Consider the following 22,725-nt stretch of genomic DNA (forward strand, 5'->3'; position numbering starts at 1 on the left):
AAAAACCCCTACAATACATGAACATTAAGGTGACCAAGTCAAGCCCTCAAAAGTTAGGAAATGCCTGAATTAAGGGTGCCCTCACATTGGGGCCAAGGTGCCTTAATGGTGCATTTCCATACCTTGAACAAACCTGGGCTTCTTTTAACTTCTTTTAACTCAGAATTTCTTGGGCTGACAACGTTTGGTTTGGGGATAATTGCACCATTCCTGTAATGTATTTTACACTAAATTTTACACTTGTATGCGCTCGCAAACATTACTCCATCTTGATGTACACTGTTATAATTCCAGTTTGTCCAGACTCAGGCCTGGATTCCTATTTTTATATTGCTTTGGAATTGTTCTCAATTTAATATCATCTGCTAGCTTTGTTAACATGCAGTTTGGCCAATCACTAACGTAAATGATAAAAACAGATCCAACCACGCCATCCTGCCTGCATACTTTGCCATTCATCATTACCTTTGTGGTCCTTCAGACAGTTTTCAATTCACGTAAGAGTATGGGATCAAAGTTAATTAACCAATTTTAATAAATTAGTTGAGTTACATTGAGTCACTCTACCAAATGACAGGTTTCAGAGTAGCAGCCGTGTTAGTCTGTATTCGCAAAAAGAAAAGGAGTTCTTGGGGCACCTTAGAGACTCACAAATGATGAAGTGAGCTGTAGCTTACAAAAGCTTATGCTCAAATAAATTTGTTAGTCTCTAAGGTGCCACAAGTACTCCTTTTCTTTCTACCAAATGCTTTACTGAAATCCACAGATGGTATATTTTATTACAAAAGTTAAGGATGTGGGGAGTGAAAATACGATTCAATTTAAAAAGCTGACAAAACATTTTTAAAAACAGCCAAGATTGGTTTCTTACTAGCACAGATCACTTATCTTGCATTGAAAGAGAAGTTTTGAGCATCCCTACTGCTGGAGTTTTGAGGTGCCCTAGGCAGAGATTTATCGTCTTGTAACCATGTCTGATGTGCTAGGTCTTGCACCTTATTGCCTGAGAGATTCTGCAGGGCAAGGCAGGAGGGGCCAGCACATTTTGACAGATGTCTGAAGCTGTATCCTGTGAGCACATCTGTAAATATTCTGAACATAAAGGAAATAACTGCTGGGTGGCGTTGCCAGAAAGTTTATTTGATGGCAACTTTAATCCACTCAGCATGTCATGACAGGATGCTGCTCCTCCTGCAACAGCCTCAGGGGCAATTCAACAGTGATGGGCATGAAAGGCTGCCCATAGGAGGGTCTGCACAGCCTGACAAGATGGCTAATGAAAAATCCTCACAGGAACAAGGATTGAGCTGTCCTATCCATAAATCAATGCCGAACAAGAGACAGTGATGGAAGGAGGGGTGGGGCTGTCTGGTAATCCCAGGTATCTTCTCTTTGCGCACTCAGGGGGTCACTTGTGTCTTGAAGGATTTGTTTAGTTCTTCTCTGCATTCTTCATGGGCTGCAGCAATTTCGTATCTACGTCGTCTTCCCAAGCTCTATTTTCTTCTGAATGACACGAGCAGAGTGATAGATCAAGGAATCAATGAGTCCTGCCACTGAAAGAAGAAAAGAGAAGGATCAACCCAGACATTCCACAAAACAGAGAAGAAAATGCTTTATCACATTGGACAAACACAGAACCATTCCCCCAGGGGCAAAGTTCCAGCTCTAAGCACAGAGAACAACCCTCGCAGCTCCCTGGGAGATTGTGGAGACCCTGATCTCCTCCGATGGAGATGAGACACAGATGTGATTATGCTTCTCAGGACAAAGATGATTCTCACCAAGGCAGCTGATGCATACACTGAAGAACAGAATGGTACCCAAAATACAAGAGATTAAACCCCATTCTCACAGAACTTAAGGGGCCAGGATTCCAAAGCAAAAGGACAAGACCTCTCTCTTCGACAGATGGGCCCCTACCCCTATGTGTTTCATTGTGCATATTTATTTCCAAACCTATCTGTATATCCTGAAAACCCCAAACACCCTGCTCAGAAAAAGACTCAGATCCATTTGCCAAAAAGAATTGCTTCTGGAAAGCTTTTCCCTGGTCAGACACATTTTCTAGACAAATATGACTCAGATGTATAGTAACAACAGAGAGTCTGTAATATTTCCTCAACTTTGTTACTGTTTCAAATGGAAATTTAGTGTAAAGTTAGCTTCTTTTCATACTGCCACTTATGCTGAAATTAGACATTATTGTATTTATACTTCTATTGTGAACTGGATAAATAAATGAACTTTCATTCTAATGATTATTTATAGCTCTAAAGGATGTGTGGCACCTCAGGGACGGCAAAGAAAGCCCTAATCTCTGCCCAAAGGAGCTTCAATCCATATTTCAGTCCTAGTATGAGCAGGGTGAAAAGCCTGCACATTTTAGGAAAAAATGAAACTAAAAACTCTGATACCTGTAAATACTCCTCCAACAATGGCACAGACTCCCGTGAGGAAGTGTGTAAAGGGCCTAGAGAGAAGAAAACAGGTTGAATAATCTCCATGAGCTCAGGCGCCACGATGACAGATGGATACCTAGACAGATCGCTTGCAAGTTATAATTATAGAGCTTAAACAAACAAAAAGGAAGAGTTTGAAGGTGTAGGAAAATTAAATCCCAAAATTCAATCTGTCCAGCTACTGGTCAGAGTCTGCCACCATCATTCAGGCTGAGTGGTGCCGTACTTTGCAAATAGGCCCACTGATATCAATGGCACTATTCATGAAGTGATATACTCACTTTATGAAATAAAATATACAGAATTTTTCATCCCAATAATTTACCATCAATGCCTATCTGCACTGACAATGCAAAACCACGAAACCAAACCAACCAACCAAACAAAAACCCCATGTTAATATGTGATTAAGATGGAGAACCGTGGAAAAGTTAGGATATCACTAAGTTAAGTAACATGAACTGAGCCACATTGCACAGTCTGCTTGTTTAAGGGTATATATTTAACAAAGAGTAATACATGTAATTAATGTACGACATAAGAGAAATAGGAACAGAAACTACTACATCTTGTGTGCGCAATGCAGCTGAAATAGGAACCTCAGCTTTTCAGTTTGCTGAATTCTATTTGCTTAACTTCACAATCTTCATGTAGCATTAATGTGATTGTGTCTGACATTAATCCCCCCCCCCCAATATTAACGTCTTTACTCTTTTCTGCTGTACTTCCACCATTGCACAAAGATAAATGGGACTCTGCTGTGAAACAGCACCACAAAAGCTCACTTACCAAAACTGGTAACATACAGTGCAACGTGCTGTATTCTGTGAGCACATTTGTTAATATTCTTAACACAAAGGAAATAATTGCTGGGGGTCTTGCCAAAAAGTTTATTTGATGACAACTTTAATCCCTCCATCATCCATCCATCAGTACCTTTCCATTGTCACAGAAATGCTGTGAATTCTCCTTTCATCAGAACACTGATTTAAAAGCCTGGCTACATTAAACAATACACTTTTGTACCCTCTGACTGTGTTTTATTTGTTGAATACTGGTTAGGAATACTTGGTGTTTCACTGTGTCACTATGTGTGCCATCCCCAATATAGCTACCTACAATAAAATACATGGAAAAACCACTGAAAACATCACAAAACACAGATTTCACACATTGTGTGTTACTGTCACTACAGGCCATATTATAAAACCTCGGTAAATCTGGAGAGGTTCAGGTTATATAAGAACTGGCCTCACCGACATCTTCCAAGCAGGATGAATGAAGTGAACAGAAACACCCCCTTACCTGTGTTTCTCTGTCAGTTTCACCATCATGGGAGAAAGCTCATAGAGCACAAATACACCAGGGAGGCCCTGATCGCCTATTAGCCCGTTGGCGATTTTCTCATGCCGGGTAACTGAAAACTGGTTAGTCCTCACCACCTAGCAGGAAATATGGGAAATATTGAATATGAAATAAATATGGGAAATATTGTTTCATTAATAAAGTAACTAAAAGACTAAGTGGCGTAGACTGCACTTTGGAGCCTCTGCTGAAGGCCACCGTACCCCTAGAGCATGTTAGGATGGGCACTCCCAGACCTAACCCTATCTTCACTAAAGACGACATCCTGCAGGATTCTAGAGAACTGAGAGCCAGGAGTGAGAATGAGCCATGCACAAGTCCCCAAGCTCTGAACGATTTTTGGTCTCTAACGGTGGTGATAATGGGTAGGAGCACAAGTCCTCCCCACCCCCCACATTATCTTTGGAACCTTCCAGACAGTTCCTTCTTGAGAGCTGCCTGCAGCCACTGTTCCAACACTTCTAAAACCTCCCCTAACGCTCCTCCCTGCCTTCCAGTCTTTGGAATTTTTATTCTGGTGACCTTTTGCCTCCCTGACTGATAGTTCCTCCAGCATTCGGAGGCTGCGGAGGAACCTTGGTTCTGCAGTCCAGATCTTTGTGTTTTCATGAAAGGCTTGATGGTACCAGTACAGGCTGGGAGTGCACATGTTCCCCGACTTGGACGATTGACTGATCAATGACAGGTCACTGGAAGCAACTGAAAGATCAATTCGTGTTCACCATCAGGGTGCTGGATTCACCAGCGTTCATGATAAACTACCCAATTCCCAGCTTCTCCCCAGCAGACACCAGGGTCATGTAGGAGCCCTGCTCAATGCAGCTCAACTCAAAGCTTATCCGCACCATGACAAGATACAAGATATTGCTAGTCTGGCGGAAAGAATATATGACAGCCAGCAAGAAACAGCTGGGACCATGCTTTGATTACTTGGTTTCATGGCTGCACCTGTATTCATAGTACCTATGGCACTACCGACATCATCATAGTGGATGCTGAGATCCCAGCAGAAGCAAGCCTCCCAGGGACTCTTGCATCACATCTGGGAAATGAACTCTCTCTCTGGCTTGGTGGCAGTTCAGTGTCAAGGTGACATTGAAAGAGATTTCCAAGTCTCTCCCACTCAAACTGTAAGGATCATAGATGTGTCCGACCTGACTAGGGAGTTCATGCAGAGGAATCCTCACCAGGGGACTTGGACTCTCCAGAAACAGCTGCACAAGATGGGAACAGCCCTGTATGCTTGAGGGACCTTTGGAGACCTGGTATCCCAGGAATTGAGCCTGAGTCATACAGACATTCAAACCACTGTATTTTTACATAACCAGGCAAGAGGTGGCACCTCCTGTGTCAGGAAGCCTACGGATGTGGGAGTGGGCTATGTCCTACAAGACACCTGGTCAGAAGAGAACAGGACTACAGACAGCCTGAGTGGATCTGAGATTGATCCTTATGATGAGTGGTCTCTGGAACTTCCAGTTGAGAACATCAACTTGCTGAACAAGATGCCAGACTTCTGCTCATGGTGCTGAGAAGAGACCACACTGATGAGTCAGCAATGTGATGCTGTTGCAAAAGAAGCAAATGCAATTTTGGGTTGAATTAACAGAGGCATAGCACGGAAGTCATGGGAGGAGATAGTATTGCTCTACTCAGTGCTGATTAGGCATTGCAGGATACTGTGTCCTGTATAGAAAGGACGTAGAAAAACTGGAAAGGATCCACAGATGAGTGACAAAGATGATCAAAGGGATGGAATGCAAGCAATACGAGCAAAAGCTGAAGGAACTGGGTATGTTTAGTTTGGAAAAGAGAAGATTATGGGGAGACATGATAGCGGTCTTCAAATACTTGAAAGGCTGACATAAAAAAGGGGAAAAATTGTTCTTTCTTGCCACAGAGGGCAAGATGAAAGGCAATGGTTCAAACTATAGCACTGCAGATTTAGATTAAGTCTCAGGAAAAACTTCCTAACTGTAATAACAGTAGGACAATGGAACAGACTTGGAGGTTGTGGAAGCTCCTTCACTGGAGGTTTTCAAAAGGAGGCTGGAGAGCATGTTTCTTGGATGGTTTAGACATAACAAATCCTGCATCTTGGCGGGGATTAGACTAGATGACCCTTGCGGTCCCTTCTACACCTATGGTTCTAGAATTGTCTGTCTTTTTTATCCACTGAAACTAAGAATCTGGCCTCAGATGATCAATCAGAATCAGGGCAACTGACTCTATCCTAGCAGATTTCAGAGTAGCAGCCGTGTTAGTCTGTATCCGCAAAAAGTAAAGGAGGACTTGTGGCACCTTAGAGACTAACAAATTTATTTGAGCATAAGCTCAAACATCTATGATCCTTACATTTATTTATCCTAGCAGAGGAGCCCTCTCACGGATGGCTTAGCTCCTGATCGTGTAGAGCTCTGTAGGCATGGTGCCTTTGAGCAGCAGTGAGTATGGTATTTTTAGATAAGAGATAATTACTCACCTGCTAATTCTGGTTCTCTGAAGATTAGGGCTAATTGCGCGATTAAAAAAATTAAATTGTGAAATTAATCGCACTGTTAAACAATAACAGAATATCATTTATTGAAATATTTTTGACTGGTTTCTACATTTTCAAATATATTGATTTCAATTACAACACAGAATACAAAATTTAGCTTATAAAGGGTAAAGTTAGAAGGGGCTTGATCATGGGCCTATAACTACCTAAACAGGCAGAGTTCTGATAGCACAGGGCTCTTCAATCTAACAGTGTTCACTTTGTTTATTTTTTATTATATTTGCACTGTAAAAAAAACAAACAGTATTTTTCAATTCACCTAGTACAAGTATTGAAGTGCAATCTCTTTATCATGAAAATTGAATTTACAAATGTAGAATTATGTACAAAAAAAAACTGCATTCAAAAATAAAACAATGTAAAACTTTAGAGCCTGCTAGTCCTACTTCTTGTTTAGCAATTGCTCAGACAAACGAGTTTGTTTACATTTGCAGGAGATAATGCTGCATGCTTCTTGTTTATAATGTCACCTGAAAAAAGAACAGGAGTACTTGTGGCACCTCAGAGACTAACAAATTTATCTGAGCATAAGCTTTCATGAGTGCCACAAGTACTCCTGTTCTTTTTGTGGATACAGACTAACATGGCTGCTACTCTGCAAAATGTCACCTGAACGTGAGAACGGGTGTTTCCATGGCACGGTTGTAGCTGGCATTGCAAGATATTTATGTGCCAGATGAGCTAAGGATTCATATGTCCCTTCACATTCCAGAGGATGTCATGCTCATGACAGGTTCTGCTCAATAATGATCCAAAGCAGTGCAGACCAACGTATGTTCATTTTTGTCATCTGACTCAGATGCCACCAGCAGAAGGCTGATTTTCTTTTTTGGTGGTTTAGGTTCTGTTGTTTCTGCATCAGAGTGTTGCTCTTTTAAGACTTCTGAAAGCATGCTCCACACCTTGTCCCCCTCAGATTTTGGAAGACACTTCAGATTGTTAAACCTTGGCTTGAGAGCTGTAGCTATCGTTAGAAATTTCACATTGGTACCTTCTTTGCATTTTGTCAAATCTGCAGTGAAAGTGTTCTTAAAACGAACAACATATAATGGCAGGTTTCAGAGTAACAGCCGTGTTAGTCTGTATTCGCAAAAAGAAAAGGAGGGTTATCAACCGAGATTGCTATAACTTGAAATATATGGCAGAATGTGGGTAAAACAGAGCAAGAGACATATAATTCTCCTCCAAGGAGTTCAGTCACAACTTTAATTAATGCATTATTTTTTAACAAGCATCATCAGCATAGAAGCATGTCCTCTGGAATGGTGGCCAAAACATGAAGGGACATATGAATGTTTAGTATATCTGGCACATAAATACCTTGCAATGCCAGCTACAAAAGTGCCATGTGATCACCTGTTCTCACTTTCACATGACTGTATGCAGCAGTATCTCCCATGTATGTAAACAAATTTGTTTCTCTTACAGATTGGCTGAACAAGAACTAGGACCGAATGGACTTGTAGGCTCTAAAATTTTATAGTGTTTTGTTTGAGTGCAGATATGTAACAAAAAAAAAATCAACATTTGTAAGTTGCACTTTCACGATAAAGAGATTGAACTACAGTACTTGTATGAGGTGAACTGAAAAATACTATTTATCATTTTTACAGTGCAAATATCTGTAATTAAAAATAATATGAAGTGAGCACTGTACATTTTGTATTCTGTGTTATAACTGAAGTCAATATATTTGAAAATGTAAAAAACATTTAATATTAATATTTAGTAAATTTCAGTTGGTATTCTATTGTTTAACAGTGCAATTAAAACTGCAATTAATTGCGATTAATTTTTTAAAATCGTGATAATTTTGAGTTAATCGCATGAGTTAACTGCAGTTAAGTTACAGTCCTACTGAAGATATCTCCTCTTAGTTTGGAGTGGAAGTTTTCTGAATTGCTCTTCATATTTACATCTTTGTGTTCATTGTTCTACCTTTGAAGCAGTAACCTTTCAATCATTTTGCTTTTGGGATTGGTTTGTTGTTCTTTGAATTTAACATACTTGTTATTAATATAATTGTAAAATAGATGTGTTAACGCTATGAAGTTCTGAATTCCCTCTGTATGATGTTACAAAAATTTGTTTAAGAAAAGACAGCCTAGCCTAGGTACAGGTGATGGATAGGTCTGTCCTAGACACAGAAATATGGGTTTACCTCAATTTACACATTAGCTGCAAACAAAGCCATCAAGCTAAACCAGCGGGGATTATCCTGATTCTGAACTTTAGAGAGACAGAACTAACATGGCTCCTGTGTCTCAGACAGACACAGGAGACTGAATCCCCAGGAGACCTTCCTGACTTGTAAGATAAAGACAGTCTCACTGGAGATACACGGAACAGAGAGAGACTCCATCTTGTTCCTTCACCTTACGAGACAAAGAAACCAGCTATCTGATCTCTGTGATGGGTCCTGGCCTTGCTGGCCAGTAAAAGTTGGAAAGAAGACCAGGGGAGAAAAAAAACATCTTGAACAAAGACTTGCTAGAGTCAATTTTAGACTTTTAGATGTCTGTTTTCACTTTTATTTGCTTGTAACCATCTCTACCATTATCCTTTACTTGGTATCACTTAATCCAGTTTCTTCTGTTAATAAACTTATTTTGCTTTTATTATAAATCATCAATGCTGTGTAAGTGTGTGCTTGTAGAAAGTTGACAGCTTGAAGTTTGACTGTCTCTGTAAAGGCAGCAAACCTACTACTATCTCCGTGAGGATCCCGTGGACTGGACTCTGCTGGAGGATTATTTGGGGGCAAATTCAGGGCTGGAAAGGTATTAAGGTCAGCCAAGGTCAGCCTGCAAGGAGTAACCAGGGTGGACAAAGCCATGATGAGCTTTGTGGACTGCTGGCAGGCTGTTTGGGTCGGAGCTCTGGACCAAAGCTTCACAGCCACAAGATAGCCCAGGATACAGGGCAGACTATGACCAAAGCCCTTACTGGCCTGGGTGAATCCCATAACATCAGTATCTCTTCCAAACTTTTTGTTAGCATTAACTATTCTAACTCTGGATATTCTTGTTATCTGCATAAACGTAGACATAATCCCTTTATGAATCTTGCCACGTTCTTGGCCTCAACAACTTCCTGTGCAATGTGTTCCTCAGTCTAATTACTCATTGTGTGAAAATCTATTCCCTTTTATCAGTTCTGAATTTCCCATTTTTAAATTTCATTGAATGTCCCTTTGTTCTTGTGTTACCAGTCATGGGGAACAGAAGCTCCTGAGCCAACTTTCCTAGACCATGTATCTTGTCCCCTATTATATATCGTCTTTCTCAGGGAAACATTCTTTCCAATCTCTCTTCATAGGATGAGTTTTTCCGGGCTCCAAATAATTCTTATCTAACGGTGCAATACTCTGTGTGAGATGGGGTGACCAGCACTGCACAGGGTATCCAGGTGAAGTTGCACCATTTTTTTAGATGATGTTGTGAAAACAAATGATGCAGTTACCATATGAACTTCATTTCTGATCAGTCATGTGACCTGGGCTTGACTCTCTGCATGACTTCCTTGCCCCCTAATTCCAAATCCTTGGCCCTGCCATTTCATTTCTCCCGTGAACACAAGTGGAGCTGGAAGGAAGGCGTGTAACACTGAAAGAAGAAGTTGATGGTGGGGCCTGCTTTAACAAAAGTGACAGGAAAGCAAGATTAGGCTTATTCAACCAGAGAAGAATGGCCTGTTGAATAAAGTGCCGCAGGCCCTGGAGTAAGGGAGACATCTAAATTAAGAATCAGGCCACAAACATCTGGGACTCCCTGCCACAATCACAGTACACAGTTTGGCATCTGGCAAGGTCTACTGCTTTTAAAGGGCAGAGGGCTGTGTCCAGAGAAGCCACTTGAGGCCTGACAAGGTCTGCAGCCTTTAAATGACCCCCTCTGCAGTAAGCTTTAATTTCTGTGAAAATACATTGCATTTTACTTGGTTCCCTTGTAACCTGGCTATGGAGTGCTTTAGAGGTATGCCAAGGGTTCTTAAAGTCTTTTCACAGGGAGGAGGATCACATCTCACTCAACAGGCCTCATCTCATGGATTCCCTCCCCTCCCTCCCCAACTCAATCCCATTCATTATTGCAGAATATTCTTGTGGCACTTACACACTACTGCAATAATATCTGTCTGAGTAGTGTATGAAAGCTAATATGTAATCACTTACATGGAAATATGATGACAGCAAATTATACAGGTCATTTTAACTGTGTTCCTTCTTTAAAAGAGTGACTCCTACTGTCTCCTCCTGCTCATCACTCCATCTCCCACTCCTGTGTGTCCTGCTCCTTTCTCTCCCCCTATTCCCTCACATGATTCTCTGCCACTTGGTCCCGTTCTCCCTTACATATGCTGTCTCGCTGCTCAGACCTCTCTATCTGAACCTATTTTCCTGCAAAGTCATCTTCTTTTCCACTGGACATGGTGCCAGGTTCCCCTCCCCTCCCACTCCCCATTCCAGTCATTCTGCTACAACTCATGGCTCAGTGCCATTGGCACCTCTAGTCCTGCTGGTGGAGCTGGAGCATGGGGGCAGCTCCCATTTCCATGCCCGCACTCTCCTCCCTTTATGTAGCAGCAGCCGCCCCACATAATGGAAATGATTAGGCTAGCTCCTTCTTGTTCCCAGCTGCTTTTTTGGGCATCCAAGCTTTTTAGCCAGGATGCCTGGAGACCCACAGAAGCAGCTGGAAGCAGATACCCCATTGATGAGTGGGACATAAATGGATAGTTAGAAGGAAGAGCAAACAAGTGCCCTCCAGCAAGCGCTCCACCAATCACAGTTTGAGAAGGCTTTACACATTCAAAGATAAGAGATGCCTTAAAAGAAAATTAATAAAGCACAGAAGCATATAAATATAGGAGTGTTTCTGTGGTTGGGCCTGCAGAAAGAGACCAGTGTCCACAGTGTATGTACATAGAAGAAAATTGGTGCTTACCTCACCATCGACTTTCATATAGACTGTAGGGACCACTTTGACGAAGTACTGAAACATCATGGAAGCTAGCAGCAGAAGACAAAGAGTCATAGTGAATAACCAAAAAAGACAGAGATGTGCCCATTCTGAACTTCACTGACTCTTATTAATAAATCTTTAAATGCTAATGCAGATATTTTCTACAGCCACTACAGACAGCAGAAGACAGCCACATCATTATGAACTACCTAGATGTGTTACAGGCTGGGAGAATGCTGACTAATCATAGTATACATAATGTGGAATAACCACACCACACAAAATAGACACAAAAAAACACTGCCAAACCATGCTGTAGAGCAATGCTCCATGGCCATGCCACACAGAATAGCTATAGTCGAGGATGGTAGTAGAAACCTGCATCTAAGTTAAAATACGCTGATCTTCTCTAAATAGTTAGGAACTTGTCTACCTGAGAGGAGACCTCTCTCCCCATGCCATCACGGCTTAATTTAGAGGCCCTTTAGTTTAGACAGATGGGCCTGTTGGGAGGGCATTTTCCACAGAGGATACTTACTGGCCTTGGAACTTGGTTTGCAACAGCACAGATCTGCTACCCTCCTGGATACCCTGCTCACTCTTTTCCCTAGGCATTTAGGGTGAGGGTTAGATAGAGGGAAGGGAATAGATCTCCCTGAGGCGATGGTGAGATAAGATGAATCTCTAAAGGGTGAATGGACTATTGCACATGTTTTTTTTAAAATGTGTACAGGGCATCTTTTAATTTTGGTCAAAGGCACCTAGAGCAAAGGATTAGTGCTTGAAATACAATATAAATAAATCCCTACCACCAGGCCATAGATTGTGGTCTTTTGCCACAGAGGGATTCTCAAGGGACCTTCCCCTTTGAGGGAGGCCAGAGATAGTTTAGAAAATTCACCTTTGGAGCTAAAACTTTCCATGCTTCGTCTCAGAGAGTGAATGGCAAAGTTCTCAGGCATCAGGAGGACAGAAGGCAGCTACTCTGCAAGGAAGATGGAAAGAGGAGGGGGCTCTTCTGGTCCTCCCCACAGCTTTCAGTCACATGCCCCATCAAGCTACCTGTGGCTCATGGTGGATTGTAACTGAGAATTTCTCCTTCAGCAGGGGCTGACTAATAATGTTCTATTGGAGAGAATTCCACGACGAACTACCCTCTTTCAAAATGGCTGCCATTTCCCATTGTTCTCAATAGACTGAAGCTACACACTGCCCTCAGGTAGCCATTTTAAGAAAGGAATTTATCTGCCTACAGCTCAATGTGGCTGAGTGTTCCGTTTCACATATTGACACACAGGCAGCCATCTGAGGCCTTGTTTATACCAGAAATATTTTTTGAATAATTCAAGATGAGAATTTAAACTGATACTCTTTACAGGTATAACTGCTGTGTGCAGTCTCTGATTCTGGTATACAAGTGTCTTTTTTCAGGTTAGTTTATGTTGCACAGGAAGGGGTTTATGCTAAATCAAAAAGGTATCCTTTATGGCGGAATACAAGTGTCCAAATGAGGAGTTATACTAGTAGAACTATAATGGTGTAACTTGGATAACTCTCCTGCGCAGACAAGGCCTAAGAGCTGTTTACTTTTGTTGTTAGTTTCACTTTGGAAGCAATGAAAGGTGCTGGCCAGTTTGAAAGAAGGCATCTTAAATGAAGTCAGTCTACAACCTCAGGCCCATTGAGAACAATGGGAGATGGCAGTCATTTTGAAAGAAGACAATTGTTCGGGTGTTTCTCTGAAGGAGAAGAACTTTCATTTATCAAAAATAATAGCAATAATTACTAAAGCTACTCACTGCACCAGATCTACTCACTAGAGAGGGCAAGAGGGAGGGGGAACTGTGTGTCCGCATGCGTGTGTGTGCACATTCATGTGCACATGTGTAGGCAGGGGAGTTTGTACGGGCTGTTGGAGGGAAGAGGAAATTGGTGTGTGTGTCTGAAAGCATAGAAGACTGTAAGGAGGTTCAAACGGCAGGAGAAATTTGGAGGATAGGAGCAAGAGGAAATCTGGGGTGCTTTAAAGTGGCATATGCTATACCAGAAAAGACACTTATTTATGTAGGCCGATTTGCTCCACCCCCAAGTGGCAGAGGAGCAATGAGTGAGCAAATGTCGGGGAGAACACAAATGTCATTTTTGCTAGGATATGAAGGCTTGCCCATTAGGCAGCACCACCAGGGTTCTCCCTGCAGCCTGTCCCAGTTGCTCTGGCTGTGCTGTTGCTCTTTAGGCTGATCTGAAAAACTTATTTGATACAAAAGTTTAGAAAGAGATTCTCCTGCTCAAGGCTGTACCTTGCTGTGCAGTGATGTCTGTCCCATCCAGAGGGTTGACGAGGCCTGGATAATCCCTCCCAAATGAGAGACGTTTGATATAGTGCGTCATATTGATCTGAAACAGAAACACTGACACACTCAAACAGTTGGCACAGCAACTAACCAGAGGCAGGACGAGGCCCCTGGGGTTTGCAGAGCATGGACAACTTCCTTTGGTGAGAGACTCTAAGGGACAGGCATCGCCTCTCTCCCTCCCATGGGAAATTTCAATGTTCCTGCCCACTGAGATTTCAAGGTGCAGGTAACTCCCCCGCACCCTTCCCACCATGGAAGCCTCCCTCTGGGGAGAGGCTCTGAGGCACAGGTGTCTCTTCCATCCTGATGCAGGGCAAAGAAAAGCCAACTCAGATGCAACTGGGAGCACAGTGGGATTCTGTGCCCTCTCTCACACAGCGCTTATATGGCTGTTAGACACGTGGCAAGGGGAAAAAGAATGCCAGAGAAGAGCCAGAAGTTAAGAAGAAAGGAGAAATCCAGTCTTTTTAAAGAACGTTTTCCAGCATGTCTACACGCATGCTCTTGCAACACTTACGTTATCAAGTCCAAAGCTCTGTAAATCATGAACTGCAATAGAGAAACAGCATGTTAAAATAATCCAGACCATGGAACCAAGGATTTATTTGTGTCAGAAGGGAGATCCCATCACATCCATTGCCATCTAAAGCATTAAGAAAACACACTGGATTTCTCCCCTGCTGCAGTAGGGCATCGGACAGATAAAACATTGAAATCCCCCCTCCCAACATTAACTAATTATCTCCAGAAGAAGGGATGGAAAGTTAGTTGAACTAGGGGGGTTATAAATGACACATCAGTCATCGTCAGACTATTTGCCCATGGCCTTTAGGAAGCAAACATTCAGGGTGTGTAGGTTGGCTAGGAGAACTCCACTTGTGTTCGTGCCCACTGGCTGAGCTCCAGCTCTGGTTCTTGCTTAGCTCCTCAGACTGTTGTAGAATGTGAAGGCAGAATAATATTCATACTCATTCTACATGAGTGACTGAACAGAGCATTTGCCTACAGAACTGTAAAAACCACCAGATGAAGCATCCAAACAGATCGTCTACCTCCCAAGTAGCAGGGAGCCCTCATCTGTCCTTCCCCGCTGCAACGCTGAGCCCACAAAGGGAAAAAAACGCAGGTTATTTACTGGTTTCAGAGTAGCAGCTGTGTTAGTCTGTATCCGCAAAAAGAACAGCAGTACTTGTGGCACCTTAGAGACTAACAAATTTATTAGAGCATAAGCTTTCGTGGGCTACAGCCCACTTCATCGGATGCATAGAATGGAACATATAGTAAGAAGATGTATATATACATACAGATAAGTTGGAAGTTACCATACGAACTGTGAGAGACTAATTAGTTAAGATGAGCTATTATCAGCAGGAGAAAAAAACTTCTGTAGTGATAATCAAGATGGCCTATTTAGATGGTTATTTACTGTAACTGGAAGCTCTTTGAGATGTGTGGTCCCTACCTGTATTCTGCATTTGGGTGTGCATGCACACCATGAACCCGAGTCTGGAAAATCTTACAAGCAGTGTCCATTGGCCTGCACATGCCCAGTGGGTCTCATCGTTCTCCTGATTGAGGGTATAAGCACCAGTGTGGGCCGATGCCTATCCAGTTCCTCTTCTTACCACAAATCCAACAGGATCCGAAGCAGAAAGGATAAAGGGTGGGTAGTAAAATACATATAGGGACCATGCATCGCAAAGAGCTTCCAGTACAGTAAGTAACCTCCACTACTTCTTCAAGTGCTGGTCCCCATGTATATTCCACACATGGGTGACTCGCAAGCAACGCTCACACTGGAGTTGGGTGCGAGGAACCCGGCAGCAAAGATGCCAATCCCACTGCTGCATGCGCAGCCAACAAACGTGTAGTGTATAGCGAATGGATGGTGCTCCAGGTGGCCACCTGCAAATGCATTGTATCAGGACCTCCTGCAGGGATGCTGTGGAGGCAGCTTCCGCTCTTGTGGAGTGAGCCATGACACCCCCAAGTGGAGGGATGTGTGATAACCTGTAGCACTCTAGGAGGCATCCTACAACCCACTTAGAAATCCTTTGAGAGGATATAGCTTGCTTGTGTGATCTTTCTGCTGTGGTGATAAAAAGTCTTGGTGACTTTTTGACTGGTTTGATTCTCTCCACACAGAACACCAGGGCAAGCCAGATGTTAGGGGAGTGAAGTCTCTTCAGGAGAAGCACGGGACTTCAGAAAAAAGGCAATTAAGGGGATACTTTGGTTGATGTGGAATTCAGAAACAACTTTGGGAAGAAATTTAGGATGTAAGTGAAGAGAAACCACCTTCTTGTGAAAAAACGTACAAGGAAGGTCTGCCATGATGGCTCCCAGCTCACTGACCCTTCTGGCCAAAATGACAGCCACCAGAAATGCAACCTTCATGGACAGGTGGACATGCAGTATGACACTAAGGGTTCAAATGGTGGTCTGGTGAGTGTCAATAGAATGAAATTAAGGTCGCATATAGATGTAGGTTTGATCAGTAGTGGGAAGGTTCTGATTAGGCCCTTCCTAAACCATACTGTAGTTGGGTGTCTGAAAACAGAACAACTGTCTACCGGAGAGAGGCAGGCACTAATTGCTGCAGGGTGGACCCACAACCAACTAATGGAGAGACCCAAGGCTTTTAAAGACAAGAGATAATCTAAGACGACTGGAATACTTGCAGTAATTGGAGAACATTGATTGCACTGTGCCCAGGCAGAGAAAAGCCTGTTTGGCCAGGCAACAGGTTCCAGTTGAATCACTCCTACTTTGGGTAAGAACAGCCTGAACAGGAGCTGAGCATAAATGTTCTATTTCTGATGCTCATCCAAACACCAGGCTGAGAGGTGGAGTGAGCCCAGACTGGGGTGTTTGATTCTGCCCTCTCCTGAGTTAGGAGGTCTGGGTTTGGGCAAATCTTGACTGGGGGGAGTGGGGGGGGGAAGGGCAGGAGGGAGAGGCAGACATAGTCAGGAGAGCTGTTAACCAAAACTGTCTGGGCAGTTGGGTGCTAGAAAAATGACAATGGCACTGTTGTGATGTACCTTTCTTATGACCTGTGGAAGCAGGGGAATGGGAGGAAAGGCATATCTGAGGTTGTTTGTCCAGGCTAACAAGAGCATTGCCTTGGGAGCAGCAGCCCATGGAACCTCTGGAGCAATACAGGGGAAGTTTTCTGTTCGTTTGAGACACAAAGAGGTCCTATTGAGGTGTAGCCCACTGTGTGAATATTTCAGTCAGGATGGACTCATGGATCTCCCCCTTGTGGTCTGCTGAGAAGGGCCTGCTTAGGTTGTCTGCTAAGGAGTTCTCAATATCTAGGAGGTAAGCAGCCTGGATTGTGATGCGGTTTCTGATGCACCAGTTCCAGAGCCTGACAGCTTCCACGCAGAGTGGAGGAGTTGTCACTCTACCCTGTTTGTTTATGTAAACCATGGTGGTGATATTGTCCAACATCACTTGGATGTGGAGTGAGCATTTGACTTGGAGAAAGGCTTTCCACAAAAGGCAGACTGCTTTCAGTTCTAGTATGTTGATTATGTAGTCTGGCCTTCCGTGGAGTCCAGGTACCCCGAGCAGTGTGATTGTTCAGGTGGGTACCCTACCCCAGGAGGAAGCCATCTGTCACAATGGTGGCACTGGGGGGTTGAAGTACTGAAGGGACGCCCATTCTCACCTTTTCTGGGATCAACCACTGGGAGAAGGAGGCGATAACACTGGTGGGAATGGCCACCTTGGAGTTGATGTGATCCTTGTCTGGTGAGGAGACTGAGTGGAGCCAGGATGCATATGTGTACCCATGTGTGGAAGACACATAGGGAACAGCCCTCAAAGAAGAAATATCTGTGTAGACTGTCTGTGTTCTGACTTTGGGTGGTCACGAGCATCTGACTTGATCTGAAATGATTTTATCATTGCCAGACCTTGAGTACAAGTCTGCTCTCTCTCTCTCTCCTGGGTTCCAGCACGCTTTGACACCACATTACTGGGAGCACTGCTCAGCCAGAAACAGCATGATGCACTTCGTTTATGCCTTTGCCCACATGAAAGTGAATCAAAGTTGCCCACTTCAGCTTTCTCCTCTTAGGCTAACAAGCTGCAGTTGCAGAGTGAGGGTACAGCTTATGTCTAAATTCGTGCATTTCTCTCATGAAATGTGTCCATCCGGTCTTACAAAGGCAGCTATAAAAATTAAAAAATAATATATAACAAATGGAAGAAAGGAGAAATTGATAGCAATGAATATAATTCAGAAGTTAGGAATTGCAGAAAACTGATGAGGGAAGGAAAGGCACTCAAGGAGAAATCTATGGACAGCAGAGTTAAGCACAACAACAAGGAGATTTTTAAATATATTAAAAACAAAAAGAATCCTGGCAATGGTATTGGTCCATTACTAGATGGAAATGGTAAAATTATTAGTAATAATGCGGAAAAGACAAAAGGGTTCAATACTTCTGTTCTGTATGATCAGTTGTTGGCCCTACGCTATTTAACACTTTTACTAGCCACCTGTAGGAAAACAAAATCATCACTGACAAAGTTTGAAGATGACACAAAAATTGGGGAGTGGTAAATAATGAAGAGGACAGGTCACTGATTTAGAGTGATCAGGATCACTTGGTAAACTAGGAGCAAGCAAGCATTCTGCATTTTAATACGGCTAAATGTAAATGTATACATCTAGGAACAAAGAACGTAGGTCATACTTGCAGGATCAGGGTGTCTCTCCTGGGAAGCAGTGACTCTGAAAAAAAATTGGGAATCATGGTGGATAATCAGCTGAACAGGAACTACCAGTGTGATGTTCTGGTCAAAAGAGTTAATGTGATCCTGTGATGTATAAACAGGGGCACCTCCAGAAAGAGTACAGAGGTTATTTTATCTTTATATTTGGCACTGGTGCTACTGCTACTGGAATATTGTGTCCAATTCTGGTGCCCACAATTCAGAAAATATATTGATAAATTAGAGTATGTTCAAAGAGAATGAGACACAAGAATGATGAAAGTATTAGAAAACCTGCCTTATATTGATAGACTCAGGGAGCTCCAACTATTCAGCTTAACAAAGAGAAGGTTACGGGGGGGGATTTGATTAGAGTCTAAGTACCTACATGGGGAAAAATTATTTGCTAATGTGTTCTTCAATCGATCAGAGAAGGGTATAAGATGATGTAATGGCTGGAAGATGAAGCTAGACCAATACAGGTCTAGATAGGGACCATCAAATTGTGGAAATAAATGCGTGGTTGAGCAGGTGGTGTCAAAGAGAGGGCTTTGATTCTTTGACCATGTGCTGTTGTTCCAGGAAGAAGGATTGCTAAGAAGAGATGAGATCCACCTAACGAAGAGAGGGAAGAGCATCTTTACAGGCAGACTTGCTAACCTAGTGAGGAGGACTTTAAACTAGGCTCGCCGGGGGATGGAGACCTAAGCCCTGAGTTAAGTGGGGAAGTGGCATACCAGGAGGAAACATAAGGAGGAGGGTGCAACAGGGAAGGCCTCCTGATTCATACTAAGAAAGTAGGGCAATTGGCTAGTTATCTTAGGTGCTTGAATACGAACGCAAGAAGCCTGGGAAACAAGCAGGAAGAATTGGAAGTCCTGGCACAGTCAAGGAACTATGATGTGATTGGAATAACAGAGACTTGGTGGGGTAACTCACATGACTGGAGCACTGCCATGGACGGGAATAAACTGTTCAGGAAGGACAGGCAGGGGAGAAAAGGTGGAGGAGTTGCACTGTATGTAAGAGAGCAGTATGATTGCTCAGAGCTCCAGTATGAAACTGGAGAAAAGCCTGTTTAGAGGTGAGAGCAACAAAGGTGGTGTCGTGGTGGGCATCTGCTACAGATCACCAGACCAGGAGAATGAGGTAGACGAGGCTTTCTTCAGACAGAAGTTTCCAGATCACAGCCCCTGGTTCTTCTGGGGGACTTTAATCACGAGAGCAATACAACAGTGCACAGAAAATCCAGGAAGTTTTTGGAGAGTGTTGGGAACAACTTCCTGGTACAAGTGCTGGAGGAACCAATGTGCTCCTCTTGACCTGCTGCTCACAAACAGGGAAGAATTGGTAAGGTAAGTAGAAGTGGGTGGCAACCCGAGCAGCAGTGACCATGAGATTGTCGAGTTCAGGATCCTGACAAAAGGAAGAAAGGAGAGCAGCAGAATACAGACCCTGGATTTCAGAAAAGCATACTTTGATTCCCTCAGGGATCCCCTGGATGGCTAATATGCAGGGGAAAGGAGTCCAGGAAAGCTGGCTGTATTTTAAAGAAGCCTTATTTAGGAACAAACCATCCCTATGTGTAGAAAGAATAGCAAATATGGCAGGCAACCAGCTTGGTTTAACAGAGAAATCTTCGGTGAGCTTAAACTCAGAAAGGAAGCTAACAAGAAGTAGAAACTTGGACTGATGACTAGGGAAGAGTATAAAGATATTGCTTGAGCATGCAGGGGTGTAATCAGGAAGGCCAAAGCACAACTGGAGTTGCAACTAGCAAGGGATGTGAAGGGTAACAAGAAGGGTTTCTACAGGTATGTTAGCAACAAGAAGGTGATAAGGGAAAGTGTGGGACCCTTACTGAATGGGGGAGGCAACAGATGATGTGGAAAAAGCTGAAGTACTCAATGCTTTTTTTGCCTCGGTCTTCACAGACAAAGTCAGCTCCCAGACTGCTGCACTGGGCAGTATGGGGAGGAGGTGAGTAGCCCTCTGTGGTGAAAGAACAGGTTAAGGACTATTTAGAAAAGCTGGACCTGCACAAGTCCATGGGGCCGGATGCAATGCATCCAAGGGTGCTGAGGGAGTTGGCTGATGTGATTACAGAGCCATTGGCCATTATCTCTGAAAACTTGTGGCAATCGGTGGAGGTCCCAGATGATTGGAAATAGGCAAATATAGTGCCACCTTTAAAAAAAGAAGAAGGAGAACCCGGGGATATATAGACCTCAGTCCCTGGAAAAATCACCTCACCTCAGTCCCTGGAAAAATCATGGAGCAGGTCCTCAAGGAATCCATTTTGAAGCACTTGGAGGAGAGCGAGATGATCAGGAACAGTCAACATGGATTCACCATGGGCAAGTCATGCCTGACCAACCTGATTGCCTTCCATAATAAGATAACTGGCTCTGTGGATATGGGGAATCATAGAATCATAGAATCATAGAATATCAGGGTTGGAAGGGACCCCAGAAGGTCATCTAGTCCAACCCCCTGCTCAACGCAGGGCCAATTCCCAGTTAAATCATCCCAGCCAGGGCTTTGTCAAGCCTGACCTTAAAAACCTCTAAGGAAGGAGATTCTACCACCTCCCTAGGTAACGCATTCCAGTGTTTCACCACCCTCTTAGTGAAAAAGTTTTTCCTAATATCCAATCTAAACCTCCCCCACTGCAACTTGAGACCATTACTCCTCGTTCTGTCATCTGCTACCATTGAGAACAGTCTAGAGCCATCCTCTTTGGAACCCCCTTTCAGGTAGTTGAAAGCAGCTATCAAATCCCCCCTCATTCTTCTCTTCTGCAGGCTAAACAATCCCAGCTCCCTCAGCCTCTCCTCATAACTCATGTGTTCCAGTCCCCTAATCATTTTTGTTGCCCTTCGCTGGACTCTCTCCAATTTATCCACATCCTTCTTGTAGTGTGGGGCCCAAAACTGGACACAGTACTCCAGATGAGGCCTCACCAATGTCGAATAGAGGGGAACGATCACGTCCCTCGATCTGCTCGCTATGCCCCTACTTATACAAAGTGGAAAAGTGAAAAAGGGAAAGTGGTGAATGTGATATATCTTGACTTTAGCAAAGCTTTTGCTACGGTCTCCCACAATATTCCTGCCAGCAAGTTATAAAAGTATGGATTGGATGAATGGACTATAAGGTGGACAGAAAGCTGGCTAGACTGTTGGGCTCAATGGACAGTGATCAATGGCTCAACATCTAATTGGCAACTGGTATCAAGCAGAGTGCCCCAGAGGTCAGTCTTGGGGCCGGTTTTGTTCCATATCTTCATTAATGATCGGGACGACGGAATGGAATGCACTCTCAGTAAGTTCACGGATGACACTAAGCTGGGGGCAGAGGTAGATATGCTGGAGGGTAGGGATGAGGTCCAGAATGACCTAGACAAAGTGGAGGATTGGGCCAAAAGAAATCTGATGAGGTTCAACAAGGACAGGTGAAGAGTCCTGCGCTTAGGATGGAAGAATCCCATGTATTGTACAGGCTGGGGACTGACTGGCTAAGCGGCAGTTCTGCAGAAAAGGACCTGGGGATTACAGTGGACAAGAAGTTGGAGATGAGTCAAGAGTATGCCCTTGTTGCCAAGAAGGCTAAGGGCATATTGGGTTGCATCAGTAAGAGTATTGCCAGCAGATGGAGGGAAGTGATTATTCCCTTCTATTCGTCACTGGTGAGGCCACATCTGGAGTATTGTGTCCTGTTTTGGGCCCCCCGCTACAGAAAGGATGCGGACAAATAGGAGAGAGTCCAGTGGAGGGGAACAAAAATTATTAGGGGGCTGGGGCACATGACTTATGAGGAGAAACTGAGGGAACTGGGCTTATTTAGCTTGCAGAAAAGAAGAGTGAGGGAAGATTTGATAGCAGCTTTCAACTACCTGAAGGGGGTTCCAAAGAGGATGGAGCTAGGCTGTTCTCAGTTGTGGCAGATGACAGAACAAGGAGCAATGGTCTCAAGTTGCAGTGGGGGAGATCTAGGTTGGATATTAGGAAAAACTATTTCACTAGGAGGGTGATGAAGCACTGGAATGGGTTACCTAGAGAGGTGGTGGAATCTCCATCCTTAGAGGTTTTTAAGGCCTGACTTGACAAAGCCCTGGCTGGGATGATTTAGTTGGGGTTGGTCCTGCTTTGAGGAAGGTGTTGGAATAGATGACCTCCTGAGGTCTCTTCCAACTCTAACCGCCCATGATTCTATGATGCAGGATGCGATACATTTGGACATGGTCTGTGAAGAGACTGCTTGACCCTTCATGTGATCTGCATATGACACAA

The 22,725-nt window shown here is 43.5% G+C and overlaps 1 protein-coding gene across 3 annotated transcripts in view; it reads right to left on the bottom strand.

Annotated features, from left to right (window-relative positions):
* Positions 1 to 511: 511 nt before the first annotated feature.
* ERGIC3 (ERGIC and golgi 3) overlaps positions 512 to 22,725 on the bottom strand; it is a 56,929-nt gene continuing 34,715 nt past the window's right edge. For all 3 annotated transcript variants that reach the window (XM_073310056.1, XM_073310055.1, XM_073310057.1), the window contains 6 exons: positions 14,223 to 14,254; positions 13,649 to 13,745; positions 11,331 to 11,395; positions 3,768 to 3,904; positions 2,418 to 2,473; positions 512 to 1,556 (listed from right to left, as the gene is read on the bottom strand). In XM_073310056.1, coding sequence (XP_073166157.1) covers positions 1,477 to 1,556; positions 2,418 to 2,473; positions 3,768 to 3,904; positions 11,331 to 11,395; positions 13,649 to 13,745; positions 14,223 to 14,254 — 467 coding nt within the window. In that variant the 3' untranslated portion in view covers positions 512 to 1,476. The remainder of the gene's footprint in view (positions 1,557 to 2,417; positions 2,474 to 3,767; positions 3,905 to 11,330; positions 11,396 to 13,648; positions 13,746 to 14,222; positions 14,255 to 22,725) is intronic.

This window comes from Lepidochelys kempii, chromosome 13, assembly GCF_965140265.1.
Source record: "Lepidochelys kempii isolate rLepKem1 chromosome 13, rLepKem1.hap2, whole genome shotgun sequence".
In the NCBI taxonomy this organism is placed as follows: Eukaryota; Metazoa; Chordata; order Testudines; family Cheloniidae; genus Lepidochelys; species Lepidochelys kempii.